The sequence below is a fragment of the Saccoglossus kowalevskii genome, chromosome 17 (genome assembly GCF_978046115.1).
Source record: "Saccoglossus kowalevskii chromosome 17, keSacKowa6.1, whole genome shotgun sequence".
Taxonomy (NCBI): domain Eukaryota; kingdom Metazoa; phylum Hemichordata; class Enteropneusta; family Harrimaniidae; genus Saccoglossus; species Saccoglossus kowalevskii.
This window is the reverse complement of record NC_140657.1, coordinates 8,267,717-8,289,844: the sequence shown is the minus strand read 5'-3', so window position 1 is coordinate 8,289,844 and position 22,128 is coordinate 8,267,717. Positions and strand designations below refer to the sequence as shown.

The 22,128-nt window shown below is 36.8% G+C and overlaps 2 protein-coding genes and 1 long non-coding RNA gene across 3 annotated transcripts in view; all 3 read right to left on the bottom strand.

Annotated features, from left to right (window-relative positions):
- Positions 1 to 22,128, bottom strand: part of LOC144348072 (uncharacterized) — a 33,964-nt gene that overhangs the window by 4,691 nt on the left and 7,145 nt on the right. The gene's annotated exons all lie outside the window — the stretch shown is intronic.
- Positions 6,949 to 7,803, bottom strand: LOC146732617 (uncharacterized). The gene is made up of 2 exons (XR_014926813.1): positions 7,618 to 7,803; positions 6,949 to 7,122 (listed from the first exon to the last, which is right to left on the bottom strand). It is a non-coding gene; the product is annotated as an uncharacterized LOC146732617 (long non-coding RNA).
- On the bottom strand, positions 10,648 to 21,593 carry LOC100372416 (deoxynucleotidyltransferase terminal-interacting protein 2-like). The gene is made up of 6 exons (XM_085492337.1): positions 21,112 to 21,593; positions 16,188 to 16,317; positions 15,288 to 15,383; positions 14,625 to 14,789; positions 14,379 to 14,488; positions 10,648 to 10,804 (listed from the first exon to the last, which is right to left on the bottom strand). The coding sequence occupies exons 1-6, from the start codon at positions 21,549 to 21,551 to the stop codon at positions 10,708 to 10,710; spliced, it is 1,038 nt and encodes a 345-aa protein (XP_085348463.1). The 5' UTR covers positions 21,552 to 21,593; the 3' UTR covers positions 10,648 to 10,707.

Below are 22,128 nucleotides of genomic sequence, written 5' to 3'. Positions count from 1 at the left end.
TTTAATGTATTCCAGTGGCCCTGAATCTGTATAACAAGACGACGTTAAATTTGGTGATAATAAATCATGCACCTTATTCCAGTATAGTCTACAAACACAAACAAAGCACATACATGTACTTCACATGAAGTATGTTTCAACAATCATTTAAAGTGTAACTGAATTGGGACAATTGACTTTTTTTGTGTGCAAAATTTATTTATAAACAACATTATGAAAAAAAATCAAGTGAAAAGGGTATATAAATTGGGTAAACAGTCAATGATATTCCGAAATCGCGCCACGCCACCCTCTCCCATCACCTTCGAGTTTTTTCGGCATTACGAGTGTAACCGAAATGGCGCCACCAACGGGAGCATAAAGCATGAGCTAGCTAGCAGACAGGATTGTTTATCATTTTCCATACGCACGCGTTTCGTAAACATATACAACGAGTTACCAAGATCGAGAATTCTTACGAGTTCAAGTTACCATCATATACAACAAGTTACCACGATCGTTTTCATGGGGAAACGCTGTGTTGTTGGCGGGTGTAGTAACACACACGGCGATCGCGTAAGTCTTTATGGGTTCCCAAAAGATTCGAATTTATGACATCAGTGGACCAAAGCCGTCAAGAACACCAGGAAACATTGGGATGGACCTTCTCCATATACCGTTATTTGCAGTGTCCATTTTACGCCCGAATCATTTGTTGATCCACCATCTGGATTCGTTATGAATTATTTGGGTTTCGGGAATAACTGTGTAAATAACCAGAAGAATAATATTTTCCATGTAGAATATGAATATTAATTTGCTTGAAAAGTTTAGAATGTATTCATGTTATTATGCCAGAGTCGAAATAACTAGATCGATCGTGGAACAACAACAACTAAACACAAAATGGCGATTGGAAAATGTAAGCACTGGACGCATTCACCGTTCACGTACTTTGTGTCTTTACATGATTTCTTCAGAAGATCAAGAAACTGAAAATTGCACACTGATATGTGTTTAGAATTTGGATGAACAAAAGACAGAAACTGGAAACCAAGCCGGTCACGATGTTCAAACTCTGTGTCACGGTCATTTTGGGAAGGTACACGATCACCCACATCGCGTACTTTTCTTGCAGGTTCAAACCTGTATGGGCCAATTTGTCCCTGGCACTCTAAAACAAAATCGTGACATCTCTCATTGTCATCATACTCTTCGATTTCATAACTCTCGTCAGACGATAACATAGATTCCGTGTCGCTTTCCGAGCACTGCATACGTATAGCATCCATTGTGAGACGATGACAAGTTCCCCCCGTGACGTCACAAAGTACCCTTGTATGCTAATTAGGTACTCTAGTTGGAGCCTCGCTCTGAGTCGACCAAGAAACTGAACGTGGGCGTGTCCTTATCCAGAACATTATTATTGATCGTTTACTTAATTTATGTACATTTTTCACTTGATTTTTTTTCATAATGTTTTTATAAATAAATTTTGCACACAAAAAAAGTCAATTGTCCCAATTCAGTTACACTTTAATAATTGACCCAGCAACAGGGAGTTAGTTGACTCCTTCAGAAAGTCGCTAAGAACATTGCAATATAAGTAAGGGACTTTCTTATTAGCATAATCAGATGATCTAATGTTATGAACTTGATTTGGTAGATTTCGTGACAATCTCACTTCCCCTGATGACAGATTTGGGACTAATTAATTTTTGTCTAGGTATGTACTGTGGCCAAGTCGTTGTTTTCAGGTTGCAATATTGTTGTGACTATACAAAGGAAGTAAATTATCCTCTTTTTTGCAGTCGCTTCCCTCATATAATGGGGTAAGTTGATGGGGGTTATTGGAACATTGACTTGCCCAGGAAAGTTGCAAGTTACCTGTAAAAGTCAAGTTAACGCCAGCTAACAATACAACACAAGTTTAATGCTACATCCAGTTGAGTTTTGGCCATAATATAAGCCAAAATAAGTAATATCATCTAAGATATGGCTAATGATGGTATATTATAATTACAATAATAAACATTCCACAATGATGAACATTGTTTATTACCCAATACCACTATAATAAACATGTATTTAGACATGTAGGTCCCCTATGCTGGGAATAATCTGATTGCATATAATATAAAACAGAAACAAGCAAAAATACACAATATACAAAACGCACGTAATAAACGCTCTATGAATAGGAAAACTTGCAAAACAGCCTAAAATGAACAATAACTATTTTTTTCCAACCACGAAAATTATTACCATCAAAAACTATTAAATGGTATACAGAATCCTACATGTGAATATAAAACCCTGTTAGTAAATATTGAATTATTTGGAACTGACAACAAAACGAATTTTGAGTAAATTCAGGGTAGTTATATTATTATTACTAGTTAGAGGTGTCAATGAAGTTTCCAAATGGGAATATTAAAATACCGGTCCTACTATTTAACGCCCGGACACGCGAGGGAGTGTCCGGGCACGCGCGGAGGCGAACAGGGGGGAATACCTAACGCGCGGGGCAGCGGCAGCAATCCTTGTACTGTATAATATTCGTTTATGCTCAAAATTTGAACCGGAGTGGCGAATTCGAGCAGCTAACCACACTTTTTATGATCGACGCCCGGGCATTCCGGCGAGTCGAGTCCGCCATGTTGTTTACTAATTTTGGTTAGCGTTTAACAATAGGACAATACCATTCGATCCATGGGGGTGACGGTACGGTAAATATCGTGAACGGTACAGAGTTCGGTAAATCTCGTGTACGGTACAGAGGGGATATGTTCGTCCAATGTTTTTATACTTTGTAATGTAATTCAAACAAATAAATAAAAAACGTATATTCGTAGCCATGGACAAGACTTAAAATGTAATCAACCGTTTTATTCATCCATGATTTGTACAAAGATCGTATATTTTGTAAGTGTATGAAGCATTTTCCACATTAAGCTTTCAATATAGATTCTTAAACACAAAATATCAAATATATCTTTAAGCGTAAAAATCGATTTTTTTATTGTAAATGGTAACTTCCTGTAAAAACTTAAGATGCCTTTTTTATTTCCTGTACCAGTCACCCACCCCCTGTCCCCACTCTTACAGCATGCGGTAAATTTCTTATTGTACACGCAGTTTACGGTAAACCTGGTTTATACCTCTTGTCGAAAACACAGAGTTTGGTCAATCTCGTGCACAGTATAGCGTACGGAATATGTTACGTTTCGTCCACATATTTCAAAGTGTTGACGCCGCGACACATATTCAGCTGTGACTTACACTCTATTGTACAACTACAACAGAGAGGGGAACATACACTGTCCCTAATTCAGTTCAACCACGGTCACTATTTTTTAGTAACCGTGGTTCAACCCAAGCAAGGCACGTTTTTTTTCAAATAAACATGACATACCAAATATGATGAACTTGTGTAATTCAGAAAAAAAAGGTTGTCATTTGTTCCGGCTTGGAGCCTGATGGTAAGGGAAAACATTTACATAACCAGGGCGAGTTGCGTCGAGAGACAAAGCATTTTTTTTTTAAATCAGTGTATGACGTTGCTTTTAGTTTGAACAATTTAACTTGCCGACATGATAACACCTTCTTTTCAGAACTATTACAGAGTTATGCCATTGTCTTAGGTGTGAACGATTGAACTTGCCGACGTGTTAATGTATTTATTTCAAAACTATTAGTGTTATGCCATTGTATTCAGTGTGGACCATTGAACATACCGACGTGATAATGCCGTTCTTTGGAACTAATGGGAGACATGCGCAATTGTACTTCCCCGTTAATATTTTAACTTGGAGTTCTGATACTGCATTATAGCGACAACGAAAAACACGTTTATCATAGCATTGTCAATTTCGAATAATTTTGAATAAAAATATTTTCCACTAGGGCGGGGTGTCTGTCTATTTACTATACATGTTTTAATTTTCGTTTTAGTTGACTTGTACTTATTTTTAATAAAAATATTTTCTAAAGGGCGGTTTGTTTACTATACATGGTTTACAGTGGGCGCAAACAAATCGAGACTTTCTTAGCGGCACTGTTTTGAAAACGATTTGCTACATTTTGCGACAATCTCACTTTTTCTTGCAACACACGATTATCGACAAATTATGTTTGGTCTCGATACGTATTATGGCTGAGTGGTTGTCTGTTTTCACATTGTAACATTATAACACAACCACGAAGCTCTTGGATGCTAGCCCTGAATACAGTGCTGTGTGTACGGGAGCGCGTTTGGTTGATATACGACCCCACCACAGCCCGGCGTACCTCCATAGACTGTACGCAGGACTACCTAGATCCATGATACGATACAATATAGACAACAATGAGAAACATGTTTTTTTCACATGAGGTAAATAATTTCCGCGTAACTACGGGAGTCTCGCCACACTTGCACAAACTTTTCCTGTCCTTGTCCTTCGACAATGTCGGCACATTCGTAGGACTGTCATCCCCATGGATCGAATGGTATTGTCCTATTGTTAAACGCTAACCAAAATTAGTAAACAACATGGCGGACTCGACTCGCCGGAATGCCCGGGCGTCGATCATAAAAAGTGTGGATAGCTGCTCGAATTCGCCACTCCGGTTCAAATTTTGAGCATAAACGAATATTATACAGTACAAGGATTGCTGCCGCTGCCCCGCGCGTTAGGTATTCCCCCCTGTTCGCCTCCGCGCGTGCCCGGACACTCCCTCGCGTGTCCGGGCGTTAAATAGTAGGACCCTAAAATACTGGTAGTGAATGTTTTTTTTTTTTTTACTGTACGGTAAACAGCAAGTTCTCAAGTTCGAGTCTCAGCTGTACACCATTACTAAGAGAAATATTGGAAGAATTAGAATGGGGAAACTATCCAGAACAGTATTAGCCGTGGTTCCCGTCGTTTTTTAAGATCCGTGCTGTACATCGACGCTGCCGTGTATACTGGCAGACGAAGCCTAGGACCCTCTCCAGACCCAAAACGCCGCGGAACCACGGCTAGAACAGTACAAGTCGCAGTGTCCGGAAGTTGAGAATCACATAACAAGCAATGCTGTCCAGCAAACACTCAGTGTTCGAAAATGCCATATTATATCGACTCGAAGATGTGTGCCAAATCAAACACTTTGCGAATACCTACCTACAGATGTGATTGGAATATATACTTGTCAAGAAAGCAGATTATGTTGCAGTATATATCAACAACTTCAGTGCCTGCTTTGTTTTTCTTCAACGCAACTCAAACGTGGGATCAGATGCAAAACAAAGATGGCGGCAAATTTTAGTGACGGAACTATTGAGGGCGCAGTTATGTGTTGTGGGGTTAGACCGACGGTCAGACCAACTTACGTATTTGGGTCAGATGCTTGCATGTTCACAAAATTTTAATCCATTTTTGGTTGATAAACATAACATATTTATGAATTTGACAACTACTTTTGGCAGTCAAGACGATTACCGTTACGTAATCAAATCAAAAGAGGTGCATCTTAGAAACGATCAATGAATTTGTTTTTTATTAAAACTATACTCCTGAAAGAACTCTACCCATCACACGAGCATGACATGTGCAAGAACTAACTTACATATACATGCATCTCCAGGAAAGTTTGTAAAATGCAGTAATGGTGCATCTTTATTTGAAGAATGAAGCTCGTATTTTTAACTGCTCTTCTCTGTAGAATTCTTAAGAAAATTACCTTTACAGAACTCGCAAGTTTGTCTTTCATGAATTTCAGAATTACAATTTATGGCAGTTATAAAAATAGTGTCAATAACAAAACTCGTCAAAAATCAGTGAAAATAAATTCCATACAAAACACCCATGATTTGTTCAGCGAAAATTAAATCCAGCTGAAATAAAGTATTTTACAGTATAGGATGTCATGTGATTCAGTGGAGGTACCAGAGGGGGGGGGGGGGGGTAAACGCATGACTATGCATCTGGATTAAACATAGCTTCTTTGCGATTTACGCTCCGTAAATTTTAAGCAAAGCTTGGAACCCCCCCCCCCCCCAATACATTTGCTGATCCGCCACTGATGTGATTGGTGATTACTATGGTCAGTTATGTAACATGAAATTTCCTTACATGGAAAGTCAAGGTAAGCATGCAAGGTAAGCAACTACATGTACCCATAGTTGTATACTAGCTACAGTTAAACCTGTGCATAGTGACCACCTGAAGGGACAGTTGAACCTGTGTATAGTGACCACATGAAGGGACAGTTGAACCTGTGTATAGTGACCACATGAAGGGACAGTTGAACCTGTGTATAGTGACCACATGAAGGGACAGTTGAACCTGTGTATAGTGACCACCTGAAGGGACAGTTGAACCTGTGTATAGTGACCACCTGAAGGGACAGTTGAACCTGTGTATAGTGACCACCTGAAGGAACAGTTGAACCTGTGTATAGTGACCACCTGAAGGGACAGTTGAACCTGTGTATAGTGACCACCTGAAGGGACAGTTGAACCTGTGTATAGTGACCACCTGAAGGGACAGTTGAACCTGTGTATAGTGACCACTCAAGGAACAGTCAAACCTGTGTATAGTAACCACCCAAAAGGACAGTCAAACCTGTAGTGACCACCCAATTGGACAGTCAAACCTGTGTATAGTGACCACCAATCTGATTAAAATCTGATGTAGTGTACGGGCTTTAATTATTGTGGCTATAAACTTATTTTAATTTTATTTTTTATTACTTTTGTTGTTAATGCCCTTTTATTTTATTATTTTACTTTGATTTTGATTTTGTGATTTTTTTTTTAATTCTGCCCTACCTACATCTGATCCGACGCCTATGTAAGTCCCGTTCAAATCTCGCATAAGTAACAGCCAATCACAGCCCCCCTTTTATACAGGCAGTCGGTTGCTTACTTTTCAGTGTAGAGATACTCTACGGGCAATCTTTCTGTACATTATATTTTGCCCACTTGAATAAACCATTAATAGAAAATTGCTAGTATATTTGTATTTGCAAAAGAAATTCCACAGCATTTTACAATTTTTGTCATTACATTGAATATTTTTTTCACTTCCAACAAATGTGTACACTTCCAGATGCATCTTCGCCAACCAAGGTTCGTTCATTCAGTCATCGCTTCAATTTTACATCACTGAGCATAATTATCTAGAATGGAAGCAACAAAATAAGTAAATCGTAATGATTAGAACACTGTAAACAGCTATAGTAAACAATGCAAACTGATTTTAAATTGTATAACGGTCACCGGCCCACGGCATCGACGCAGAAAATTGGAGCAAAAAAATATTTCCTGATCAATTGCGATGTGTTCCAAATAAAAAATATTTTATTCCAGTCCAAATCAGCTCAATTACTTTAATAAAGAGTTATTGTATAATGTACAAAATGATGATACAATTTGATGAATATTTACAGCTACGGTTTCAATACCGTAGACGATGTTGGCCCGATCTTCAACAAAACATCACCCGTCTCCAGGGCAGGCGACTGGAAAAAGACACTGGTGTTCGGTCGAAACGGCGGAAAAAAAATCGTCACTCCCAGAACAACTATGCAAAATAACGATCTAAAGTCGAACCATTCGAGCCACAATATTAACATAAAAATGACTTTCGTTGCATTTGACAATGATAAACTTACCGAAAAGCCGTGTTATTCTCGGTCGGTATAATCCGCCATTTTATTAGAGTGTGTTTGCCACCCGATTCCGCCCGGTGACGTCATCATGTGCGCTATAGAAGGAGGTATGTGATTCGTTGACTAAAATCGTCGATAGTGGGTCTCGTTGAAATCTCGTTACATAGGCATCGGCTCAGATGTAGGTAGGGCGGAATTAAAAAAATCACAAAATCAAAATCAAAGTAAAATAAAATAAAATAAAATAAAATAAAATAAAATAAAATAAAATAAAATGGCATTAATAACAAAAGTAATAAAAATTAAAATTAAAATAAGTTTATAGCCAAAATAATTAAAGCCCGTACACTACATCAGATTTTAATCAGATTGAGTGACCACTCAAGGAACAGTCATACCTGTGTATAGTAACCACCAGAAGGGACAGTCAAACCTGTAGTGACCGCCCAATTGGACAGTCAAACCTGTGTATAGTGACCACCTGAAGGGAAGTCAAACCTGTGTATAGTGACCACCTGAAGGTACAGTCAAACCTGTGTATAGTGACCACTCAAGGAACAGTCAAACCTGTGTATAGTAACCACCCGAATGGACAATCAAACCTGTAGTGACCACCCAATTGGACAGTCAAACCTGTGTATAGTGATCACTCAAGGAACAGTCAAACTTGTGTATAGCAATTACCCAAGGTACAGTCAAACCTGTGTATAGCAACCATCCAAGGAACAGTCAAACCTGTGTATAGCAACCATCCAAAAGACAGTCAAACCTGTGTATAGTGACCATTCACGGAACAGTCAAACCTGTGTATAGCAATTACCCAAGGGACAGTCAAACCTGTGTATAGCAACCACCCAAGGTACAGTTAAACCTGTGTATAGTAACCACCCAAGGTACAGTCAAACCTGTGTATAGCAACCACCCAAGGGACAGTCAAACCTGTGTATAGCAATTACCCAAGGTACAGTCAAACCTGTGTATAGCAACCATCCAAGGGACAATCAAACCTGTGTATAGCAACCACCCAAGGTACAGTTAAACCTGTGTATAGCAACCATCCAAGGGACAGTCAAACCTGTGTATAGTAACCACCCAAGGTACAGTCAAACCTGTGTATAGCAACCATCCAAGGGACAGTCAAACCTGTGTATAGCAACCACCCAAGGTACAGTTAAAACTGTGTATAGTAACCACCCAAGGTACAGTCAAACCTGTGTATAGCAACCATCCAAGGGACAGTCAAACCTGTGTATAGCAACCACCCAAGGTACAGTTAAAACTGTGTATAGTAACCACCCAAGGTACAGTCAAACCTGTGTATAGCAACCATCCAAGGGACAATCAAACCTGTGTATAGCAACCACCCAAGGTACAGTTAAACCTGTGTATAGCAACCATCCAAGGGACAGTCAAATCTGTGTATAGCAACCACCCAAGGGACAATCAAACCTGTGTATAGTAACCACCCAAGGTACAGTCAAACCTGTGTATAGCAACCATCCAAGGGACAGTCAAACCTGTGTATAGCAACCACCCAAGGTACAGTTAAACCTATGTATAGTAACCACCCAAGGTACAGTCAAACCTGTGTATAGCAACCATCCAAGGGACAGTCAAACCTGTGTATAGCAACCACCCAAGGGACAGTCAAACCTGTGTATAGTAACCACCCAAGGTACAGTTAAACCTGTGTAAAGCAAACAACCCAAGGGACAGTCAAACCTGTGCATAGCAACCATCCAAGGTACAGTCAAACCTGTGTATAGCAACCACCCAAGGGACAGTCAAACCTATGTATAGCAACCACCCAAGGGACAGTCAAATCTGTGTATAGCAACCACCCAAGGGACAGTCAAACCTGTTTATAGCAACCATCCAAAGGACAGTCAAACCTGTGTATAGCAACCACCCAAGGGACAGTCAAACCTGTGTATAGCAACCACCCAAGGTATAGTCAAACCTGTGTATAGCAACCACCCAAGGTACAGTCAAACCTGTGTATAGCAACCACCCAAGGTACAGTCAAACCTGTGTATAGCAACCATCCAAGGGACAGTCAAACCTGTTTATAGCAACCAATCAAGGGACAGTCAAACCTGTTTATAGCAACCAATCAAGGAACAGTCAAACTTGTGTATAGCAATTACCCAAGGTACAGTCAAACCTGTGTATAGCAACCATCCAAGGAACAGTCAAACCTGTGTATAGCAACCATCCAAGGTACAGTCAAACCTGTGTATAGCAACCACCCAAGGTACAGTCAAACCTGTGTATAGCAACCATCCATGGGACAAACCTGTGTATAGCAACCATCCAAGGGACAGACAAACCTGTGTATAGCAACCACCCAAGGGACAGTCAAACTTGTGTATAGCAACCACCCAAGGAACAGTCAAACCTGTGTATAGCAACCACCCAAGGCATAGTCAAACCTGTGTATAGTGACCACCCAAGGGACAGTCAAACCTGTGTATAGTGACTAACCAAGGGACTCCTATAAAATGGATAATGTTTTCCCCCAAACTCATTTGAAATAATGTTTGTCCAAAAAATTATATATCAATGCAAAGCACATTTATTTCAGTTGATCAAAGTCAAGTTTGACTTGAAGAAATTAAAAGAGTCGTCACCTGCACACACGCATGGGAATTGAGTCCCAAGCAACGATAACAACACACGCTAAAAACGCAAAGGCTTATGGGGAGGTGCTTGTTTGTAAACAATGACACCATGGTTGTAGCCAGCGCCCCATCCTTCCGTCCTTGAACGGAATTTTGCATTTGAGGACGGAAAAAAAATTGCCCATTCCGTCCTCTGTGACAGACAAAAATCGCTATGTGAAGATATGAACCAAATTAAAATTTTGCAAAGATCTCCAAAAAATCAGCGAAAGTTTTTGGCTACAACCCTGAACGACACGCTATGGCCATCTGATGCATGCGAAGGTGACGACTTTTTTCGCTTTAAAAGTAGTCACTGCATTCTTTATATGGAGGTAGTTTGATCATACAAACACATATAGAGCACAGTTAATTATTTCCTTCAAGTTATATTTATTTATTTCAAATAACAGAAGTAGTTCAAAACATATGTTCATCTTTTCTTCTTTTTTAATCTTTTCATATGTTTCTTAGCTCCTGACGCTTTTCTTGAAAACTCTTGTATTTCTGTGTATTTTCTTTTATTGTACCTGGAAATATAAACAATTGTTGGGAATAAGAAGATGAAAATTAATACAAATGTTCTCATGTCATCATGTTCTGTGTCACTATGTTCTGTGTCGTTATGTTAAGCATGTGACACATATATGTTGTCATGTCATCATGTTCTGTGTCACTATGTTAAGCATGTGACACATAGATGTTCTCATGTCATCATGTTCTGTGTCACTATGTTAAGCATGTGACACAGATGTTTTCATGTCATGTTCTGTGTCACTATGTTAAGCATGTGACACATATATGTTCTCATGTCATCATGTTCTGTGTCACTATGTTAAGCATGTGACACAGATGTTCTCATGTCATCATGTTCTGTGTCACTATGTTAAGCATGTGACACATATATGTTCTCATGTCATCATGTTCTGTGTCACTATGTTAAGCATGTGACACATATATGTTCTCATGTCATCATGTTCTGTGTCACTATGTTAAGCATGTGACACATAGATGTTCTCATGTCATCATGTTCTGCGTCACTATGTTAAGCATGTGACACATAGATGTTGTCATGTCATCATGTTCTGTGTCACTATGTTAAGCATGTGACACATAGATGTTCTCATGTCATCATGTTCTGTGTCACTATGTTAAGCATGTGACACATAGATGTTGTCATGTCATCATGTTCTGTGTCACTATGTTAAGCATGTGACACATATATGTTCTCATGTCATCATGTTCTGTGTCACTATGTTAAGCATGTGACACATAGATGTTCTCATGTCATCATGTTCTGCGTCACTATGTTAAGCATGTGACACATAGATGTTGTCATGTCATCATGTTCTGTGTCACTATGTTAAGCATGTGACACATAGATGTTGTCATGTCATCATGTTCTGTGTCACTATGTTAAGCATGTGACACATAGATGTTCTCATGTCATCATGTTCTGTGTCACTATGTTAAGCATGTGACACATAGATGTTGTCATGTCATCATGTTCTGCGTCACTATGTTAAGCATGTGACACATAGATGTTGTCATGTCATCATGTTCTGTGTCACTATGTTAAGCATGTGACACAGATGTTCTCATGTCATCATGTTCTGTGTCACTATGTTAAGCATGTGACACATAGATGTTGTCATGTCATGTTCTGTGTCACTATGTTAAGCGTGTGACACATAGATGTTGTCATGTCATCATGTTCTGTGTCACTATGTTAAGCATGTGACACATACATGTCATGTCATCATGTTCTGTGTCACTATGTTAAGCATGTGACACATAGATGTTCTCATGTCATCATGTTCTGTGTCACTATGTTAAGCATGTGACACAGATGTTGTCATGTCATGTTCTGTGTCACTATGTTAAGCATGTGACACATAGATGTTGTCATGCCATCATGTTCTGTGTCACTATGTTAAGCATGTGACACATAGATGTTGTCATGTCATCATGTTCTGTGTCACTATGTTAAGCATGTGACACATATATGTTGTCATGTCATCATGTTCTGTGTCACTATGTTAAGCATGTGACACATACATGTTGTCATGTCATCATGTTCTGTGTCACTATGTTAAGCATGTGACACATAGCTGTTGTCATGTCATCATGTTCTGTGTCACTATGTTAAGCATGTGACACATAGATGTTGTCATGTCATCATGTTCTGTGTCACTATGTTAAGCATGTGACACATACATGTTGTCATGTCATCATGTTCTGTGTCACTATGTTAAGCATGTGACACATAGATGTTGTCATGTCATCATGTTCTGTGTCACTATGTTAAGCATGTGACACATACATGTTGTCATGTCATCATGTTCTGTGTCACTATGTTAAGCATGTGACACATAGATGTTGTCATGTCATCATGTTCTGTGTCACTATGTTAAGCATGTGACACAGATGTTGTCATGTCATGTTCTGTGTCACTATGTTAAGCATGTGACACATAGATGTTGTCATGTCATCATGTTCTGTGTCACTATGTTAAGCATGTGACACATAGATGTTGTCATGTCATCATGTTCTGTGTCACTATGTTAAGCATGTGACACATAGATGTTGTCACATTGCATTTTATCTGCCGTATTTTTGGAGACAATTGCCATGAATTTTTAACACTGCAAAAATGGGGCAATTTTGTAGTACTTAAAATACTTTATATTCACTATTTCCACGAGTAAAATATTCTTCGACGTGACCTGTTTGCGACCGTGACCGGTATATAAAATTTCCTCCACACTCAGTTTACCTTTCGAAAATTCCGAATCAGCAGTTTTTAGGAAAAAAAAATCATTTTTTTGTCAAAACAGATCTCGTTTTATCATTGCGGAAACTAACTTTCGCATTGTGTTAAAAATCATCAAAAATCAGAAAACTTTGTCAGTTGAGTATGACATAGCATTTGGATTGGTTAATGGAAGACTTGATCTGTTAGGTCAAAGGACATTGTTTCAGGCCAAATCATGCTGAAAAACATCATGGTGGAAATTGATTTGCATGAACAGTTTGCGTACAGTCGAAAATAACCGACAATAAAGATAATGATAAAGATCTTGCCTTTGAATGTTTTCCCACAGACCCTACCCAGTTTTACACTGTAAATTCAGGCAGTATCTAAATCGTATTATAATAAAATGTGTGTATTTTTATGAACACATTTGTTTTTTCATTTCTTCATCGAAAAGACTCAATATCCCCAAGGCCTGGCGTGGTGAACGAAAGATGTAATTTTGCAATGATAAACCAAAAAGAATCATCTTTTCTGAGGTGATCCTTTTATTTGCACATAACTTGACTATCCACATTTGTGAATGGAATCAACCAAGAATATTCTCAAGAAAGTAAAGAAGACGTCATTTGGCTAATTTAGCTGTTAGTGTTGGTCCTTTGTCGAAAAGAAGTAAAATATCACAAGTCTAAATATTTTCATTGTCAATATCAACAAAGATTATGTGGTTTTATACTACAAAGCAACCAACACTATAAAGGTTGCAGAAATAAAAGGGATGTCATTTCTCGATTTGGAATTGTTCTCTGAGCATCGGGGTCAAGAAATATTGTGTGGTGTGGATCGAGTTACGTAAAATATTACTACCAGTAAAACAATAGAATACTGCTAATATAACAAGTAATATGAGGTTATTACGAGGATACCGAGAAGTATGCACGAAGACAGTACAGCCAGAGTATCGACGTCGCGCAGCGGAGGTTGATGCAACGGCGTACTGTCTTTGTGCATAGTTTGAGGTATCCTCATAATAACCTTATTATTATACATTATTTCCTCCCAATGATTCATCATGGGAATGCCGAAATCCAAAAAGTTTAGAACAGAATCAGCGAACTTCTTTGTGTGAAAGTTTTCATTATTAGAGGATGTTTACGCGCATAATCATTCCATATTTGGAATTTGCATTTTATTGCTATAGTAGGATGAAAATACCCCGTAAAATACCTCAAAATTATAACACACTAACTTATTGCGTTACGGTGACAGATGTATATTAATTAATACACAATATTATCTGTAAACCCCCCCCCCCCCCAATCCCGAATAATAAAGTGAATGTTATTTACCTCCTAAATTCAGCGTCAGCTAACAACTCATCCACTATCGTCTTCTTTCGGTCTTTCTTCGGTATTCTTGAATGATAGAAATCAGCTGAGTGCTCTATCACTGTACCAACCTACAGAGGGATCATAATAAAACAAAAGTCAATGTAGGTTCAACCAAAGAGGGCAATATATACAAAACATGGGCGCGATTTGGTCAAGCTTTTAAGCCAATGTATTTAAATAGAATTACTAAGAATGTGCACTCACCTGAACAAATTTGGGTAATCCCCTCACATCACTACCCTTGTAGAATCGTTTTGGATCTAACGCTCCTCTCATTTTTATTACTTTCAAGTCATTCTTGAGTTCTTCTGTCATCTCTGGTGCTTTCATATTATACCAGTTACTTCCAGTGTGTGACTCTCTTTCTTTCTGTTAAAATAAAAAATGATGATTTAAAATTCCAACATAACCCAGTGTAATCATATGCTTATACATTAAAGGGTGGCCGTCATCTCTGAGCGTCATGTTATTATTCTACTCACCTTGTTTCCTTATTTGGCACATGGATTCCTTATATATGGAGGTATGCTGTCTTTCTACTCACCTTCCTCTGTTTCCTTATTTGGCACATGGATTTCTTAAATGGAGGTATGCTGTCTTTCTACTCACCTTCCTTTGTTTCGTTATTTGGCACATGGATTCCTTATATGGAGGTATGCTGTCTTTCTACTCACCTTCCTTTGTTTCCTTATTTAACCCATGGATTCCTTATATGGAGGTATATTGTCTTTCTACTCACCATCCTTTGTTTCCTTATTTGGCACATGGATTCCTTATATGGAAGTATATTATCTTTCTGCTCACCTTCCTGTTACCTAATTTGGCACATGAATTCCTTATATGGAGGTATGTTGTCTTTCTACTCACCTTCCTTTGTTTCTTTATTTGGCGCATGGATTCCTTATATGGAGGTATGCTGTCCTTCTTCTCAAAACCACTGGTTACAACACTCTTTTTTAGAAGCTGAAAACATAAAACACTCAATAAACACATGAAATCATTTTGTTTTTGAATGCCAAAGTCAACTTTCACAAAAAAAAAGCAAACAAAGAAGTTTTTTTATATTAAATAAACATTTTAAAGTCTTTTTTTAAAATAAATTTTGAATGATGATTGAGTATCACATGTGTCCAATCACAATAGATTGGCGAATGAAAACTGACAATAGAATTCCACAGCAGTAAGTGTGAACTTTGACCTCACAATAATTTCACCGCTTCTAGAAAATGGACACAATTAACAGTTTTACAAATTTAAATACTAGTAACTGTAGTGACAATACTTGTACTATTTAAAATGTGAATGATTCTATTTTGAATCTTTTTCATCATTTTGATTGTGATGAATGTTCTGCAGAAATCAACCGTGATTGAAGAAAAGACAGAATAGCCAATGAACACCCCTTTTTCAGATGCTGAATTGTTTGAATTAACATATATGTTTGTATTTGTTGAACATCCACATTTAGTAACTTTAATTAACTGTTAACCAAACTTTGATTTATAGGCAACGTATTCAATCTTGTCCTTAACTTGAGTTTTGGTTAACAATTAATTGAACATTGAGTTACAATTGGGTGTGGTTTCTAAAATATGGGCATGGTTATTTTTGTAACTGGATGTTTTCATAACTCAATGTCCATAATTTGAACAATCTCAATTCCCCTTTTTTATGATTTGAATGTAATGCAAGTGTTCTCTAACGTGATTATTTTTTATATTTTCAACTCATGCGATTTTAATAAAAAATTGTAGTGAGAAATCTTACCTGATCTTTTTTACTTTTTAACAATATGTTTTCAATAGCTTTCTTGCTATTCCTTGGTTTGCTTTCATCTAAGTTAATGTAAATATTACTGGTGTCCATTCCTGAATCCAATGACGATGACACCTTGGGTCTGAAGCAAAAAATAACATGTAAAATATAGGAAAAAAGGTATATTCGCTGGATTTTATTTTCACTGAATCATTCCTTCAGCGAAAATTAATTCCAAGCGAAAATAAAGTAGTCCACAGTATGTAATTCATAAATGCATAATTATAATATTGCAACCACGTCAGTTTATCAAGTGGTGCCTTGTATCTTGTTGAGGTACATGTATGGTACCGTAGCAGGGGTTCGGTTGTCTTAAAATTACCTCAGAACATTTGTCCAAAATGGAAATGCCTTTCTAATTACATGTGTATCTGGCTGCAAATCAGTAATTTTAACAATAAAACACTTTGTATGAAATGATTGAACAAATTAATTAAGCTTAGAAAGAACTCCCGTGTGCTGAGAGTATTGGAGACACATTAAAATTAATTCAAAATTTAAGATTTGCTTTTAAACGAGAAGCTTGGCAACTAATTTTTGTCTGCTATTTGAGATGCATAACATAAAAAAAATGTGATTCACATCATCAAAATTTATAATACATACAGAAAATACATTTGATTTTTCATCCAGGATTTTTAGTCTAATTTATTCCAGAGCACCTCTGCGATGAATTCAAATTAAATCTGATTTTTTTAGATATCAGAAATAATAATAGATAATCAATATGCATGTTTATCAACATTAAACTAATCATGCATGTGGATTACCTCAATGAACCAAATGAACTATTATAAAAAACTAAGCAATTATTATGCATAGATTTAGGTCTGTATATTGTTTCAGGGTACACATGTACAAAGTTTTATTATAATGTGATGTTTAATCATAACTAAATTAGTGGAAAGCTGAAAAGTAAATTATTATGTAAATTAGGTAATTATTAGATGTATATAAACCTAAAACTAATTTGATCATCACATTGTGTTAGAGTACATATGTACTCATTACTGAGATTCATTGAATTAAGATAAGTACTGTCATAGACCATTTATGTACGAAGTTTTATTGAAATGTGATGAGAACCAAAAACTATGATTTATTATGCAAATTAGGTAATTAATATGATCTGATTTTAATTCAAAACTGAGTGGATCTCTGTGCATTGTTCTGAAGCATCAATGTACCAAGTTTCATTGAAATGGAATAATCAGTACATGTGATATCAGTGTAAAAGCTGAAAATTGGCTAATTATGCAAATTTGGTGATTAACATGCACTGATTTTAACCCAAAACTAATCAGGTCTGTGCATTGTCCTAGAACATCTATGTACCAAGATCCATTGAAATCGAATAATTAGTACTTGCAATATCAGTGTAAAAGCCAAAAATTAACCAATTATGCAAATTAGTTGATTAATATGCACACTTAAAATTAATCAGGTTTTTGGATTGTTTTAGAGCATCTATGTACCAAGTTTCATTGAATAGCAATGAAGTAATAGTACTTGAAATATCAAAAGCTGAAAATTGATTAATTATGCAAATTAGGTTGAGAGATGAACTATCAATTAGAACTTGAGAGATGTATGTTGAGTTTTATAAACCTTGAAGGGCTCTTGGAAGATACACCCGCAGTAAAATTAGCGATTGCCATGGACGTGCAACCATCAACATCGAAGAACCAAGAGGTTTCTGCTGGCGACGTTGTTCCAAATAAAGATTACCATCGCCAAATGAGCAACAATTAAACCGGTCATCATAATTCATTCAATCCACGACCAACAAGCAACATCACAAGTGAAGTTTTAGCATGCAGCTCAGCGACTGCCACAGTCAACGAAAGTCATCCCATCAGTGGAGTACTGCAGTTGCATGGCATGTTTGCCAATGCACTATCCTTACATATTCTACTCCCAATTATTCCTGCGTAAAATGGAATAACCTCTTCCCATGTTGACATTTTGAGTAAAGTCACGTGATAGGCTGTTAAAATTGGCTGTTGCATACACTTTCGCCGGTCTGGAAAATGTGTTGAATTAGCTCTCATTCAAGCAACAATGCAGATTTCCCAGTGAGAGTGAAACTAGTTCGACTCTGCCATTAAAAAGTAGGGGTGTTTTCAGCAAAAAACAAATAACCCTGAAGTGCACACAATACACTGAATTTTGGAACGAATCTCGCATTAGTTACAGCAGCAGAATATCACAGAAATATCAGACGAAACATGAAAACACTATATATTGTATTTTGGCCTGAACCCTCTCTATTGCAATTCCAGGAATTACCCCCATATATGCAACGATTTTTCATTTTGGTATCACCTACCCCTGAAAACAAACTGAAGCGTTTGGTAATAATTAATAACAGAATATATCAATTTACAGAAACAAATAATATAATACATGTAAATGATAATCAAGCAGGTTTTAGGAAAGGATACAGTATCACTGATCAGATCTTTGTTTTAAAAACAATTGTTAATAATATAAATATATTAAACAAAATGGAAAACTATATACTTGCTTTTTTGACTTCCAAAAAAGCATTTGATAGTGTTTGGAGGAACGGCTTATGTTATAAATTACTAACCAATAGTATTGATGGGAAAATATACTATTTAATTAAGAACTTATATGACAATACAAAAACATGCATTCGTTTTGAAATAAAATTACACCTATATTTGAGACAAGTAAAGGTGTAAGGCAGGGGTGTGTGATCAGTCCAATACTTTTTAATCTGTATGTAAATGATTTAAATAGTACATTAGAAGATGATACTTCAGTAGACCAGGTTACATTAAATAATAAGATAAGCTCATTATTCTATGCAGATGATTTGGTATTAATTTCAAAAACAAATACAGGATTGCAAAACGCATTAAACAAGTTAAATGACTACCAGTACTGCTATAAATGGAATCTCCCGTGTTAATCTCACAAAAACAAAAGTATACCAAGGTCACAACATAAGTTGTGTTAATACTTGTATTCATCTTGGTATTTCTATTCAATCTAATGGTAAATTTAATGTAACCAGAAAATACCTACCAAATAAAGCTACTAGAGCTATGTATGTGTTATTGAAATCATTACCCAAAGAGGCTAACTGTAGAACATATCTACACTTATTTCAAGCATCTATAAAGCCAATACTGTTATATGGTTGTGACGTTTGGGGTGGTGACATTTTGGAAAACTCAAAATGGGAGAAAACAAGTATTGAACAAATACATATAAAATTTTGCAAAAAGTTATTGGGGGTAAATAAGCGCTCTTCAAATGCAGCAAGTAGAGCTGAACTTGGTGAATTCCCACTGTTGATTGATATTAAGGGAAATCTTATAAAATACTGGTCTTGTATCAAAGAGCTTCCAGAACACAATCTCACAAAACAAGCCTTTCATGAACAGAAGAAGTTAAACTTGCCATGGATGAATTCTGTTCAAAAATTGATAAAAGAAAATGGGCCATTCTAGTTTATATCTGCACCCCACCCCCACCCCGCCTGTTGATGTGGTCGGATTTCCAGCACTGTATGATGGGGAAAATACCCCGGAATTCCAACTGTATATGGAGAAACAGAATCTGGAAATCCAGACGAGTATGGAAAAAAAAATTCCTGGAAATCCAGGCAGTTATGGCTACTAAATAAAATATGGCCTAGTTTATCTCGCCACATACCGTTTGATGAGGTTGGATTTCCAACAGTATGACTACAAGTACAAAAACTTTGAATTCTGACTGCATATGGTAAAAAACTTGGGCCAGTATGAAATAGTTATTACTGAAATTAGAAAAGGATGGTGGCACGAATGAGCTCATCAACACCATGAATCAGGACTAGTTTGGATTTCCATTATCAAATATAAAATTTTGAACTTGGTAAATTAGCATATGATGAGTTATATTTGGAAATCCTACTCTGTATGGTGGCACAATGGAACTCATCAACACCATAAGTAGGAACTATAGTTTTGGATTTCCATAACTGTATGGTGAATGGTGATTTGGAAATAAAACTTTGTATGACTTATACACCCCTGGAAATTATACCCTGTATGAAGTAAACACACAAGCTCATCAACAGGGGGGGTGCAGATATAAACTGGAATGGCCCAATATCTCGATGAATAACCAGTCAGACTTATCACCCAGGGATATTAAACTTATTACCAACAACATCAAAGAAAAATTCATGGATTGGTGGAAAGTAACCATAAGCAACCAAAATGACACTCTTATTTTAAAACAAAGACATTGCATATCCAGATTTAGATTTAGAATTAGCAACCATCCATCAGCATCAACAGAGAAAGGTAGACATACTCAACTAAAAACACCTCTAGAAAATAGATTATGTATACATTGTTCAGAAAACAAAATAGAAAACGAGGTACATTTTTTCATGGAATGTCCAAAATATTACAATAACAGACAAAAACTATTGAGAGATGTAATAATTCCAAACACAACCCACAACATTAATCAGAAATTTATATACCTGATGAGTTGCAATGATGTTGAAATTATAAGACAAGTAAGTGAATATGTATATGCCATATTTGACTTTAGAACAGAACATCCAATTAAAAGATAATTCTTACATTTATCATTTTTTTTTACTTTTGTGCATTTTTTATTTTTTTTATGTATTTCACTGTTATTGCTCTTAACTGATAAAAATTTATTTCAAGGATGCAATAAAATTTGAATTATTATTATTATTATTATTGATATTCACTCAAATTTGAATTTGGAAACTAGTCTGAATCTAAGGCCAACTTCAGCAATAATAATCTGAGAATGGATCTGAGGATAGCTGTGTGGCATGGTATAATCGTTTTAATACATATAATACAAGTATACTCACTGATTCATTTGATTTATTTTTTTCAATAAATTAACGGATGTGTCTTCGGGCAGAGGCTTTTTTATTTCAACGACAACATCGGCTTCGGAGTGAGGACCACTGGTTTCTCCAATTGACGGCTTACAATCAACAATAAATGGCAATAACGAAGCATTTTCCTCATCGTCGCTATCTGACGATTCCGAGTTATTCCTCTCATTGCTACCAGAATCGTTTCGGTCGGGTTGCTTTTTCGTATCTTTGGCTTTCAAAATATGGCTTGCCGCCAATTCTACAAGTTCGTCTAAATCAGAATCACTCTCATCATAACTATTGCTGCTTTCAGAGTCACTTTCACTGTCAGTAACATCTTGTGAGACCATTTCCGTGAGTAATCCGTTGCTACTATCGGAATTCTGAGAAGCTTTCCGTGAACCACGAGTTTTCATGGGCGACGCCATCTTGAATCAACCTCGACCTGTAACCTCTCCACTATCTGTGTTTGAGGGCGTATTAAATCATGGGCCACGACCGAGGCATTGACGCTGCAGTTCGGCGTCTTCCGTTGACGACACAACGCGACCGAGACGTATTGTTCATCTAAATGAATTTTTTGGTCTTATTTATTTTCATGTATAACGTGGTATCGCTAGATTTTCCTCACATTTACCATATTTTATTTTATGCTGAAAAATTTTTGAAAAAAATGTATGTTCACTAAACAATTTTAAGCACAAAAAATGTGTCAAACGCCCATAAAAATGGCGATTTACGAGCCATTGACCATGAGTTGTGTCTCAATCCAAAATGTGATAATACTTTGCTTTTATTTAAATGCCAGCAAACGTCCTTAATAAAAATAACATATGAGGACAATTAGGTGACATAATGTGTTCAATGACGTGTGTTGATGACGGTAATATGACAGAATTCTGGAAAATTGATAAATTTTCTCTTGCTAACCTTCAAATAGCGTAGAATACACATATTGTAATCAAAGCAAGTAAATTACTAATCAAAGTTCTACGATCATTATCG

What these genes read in the sequence shown, in the direction of transcription:
- LOC100372416 (XM_085492337.1), bottom strand. Translation starts at nt 21,551, where the DNA reads ATGGCGTCGCCCATGAAAACTCGTGGTTCACGGAAAGCTTCTCAGAAT. An exon ending in GATTACCCAAATTTGTTCAG is followed by an intron (nt 14,489 to 14,624) that starts GTGAGTGCACAT and finishes ATCCCTCTGTAG; the next exon opens with GTTGGTACAGTGATAGAGCA. An exon ending in GCTGACGCTGAATTTAGGAG is followed by an intron (nt 10,805 to 14,378) that starts GTAAATAACATT and finishes TTATATTTCCAG; the next exon opens with GTACAATAAAAGAAAATACA.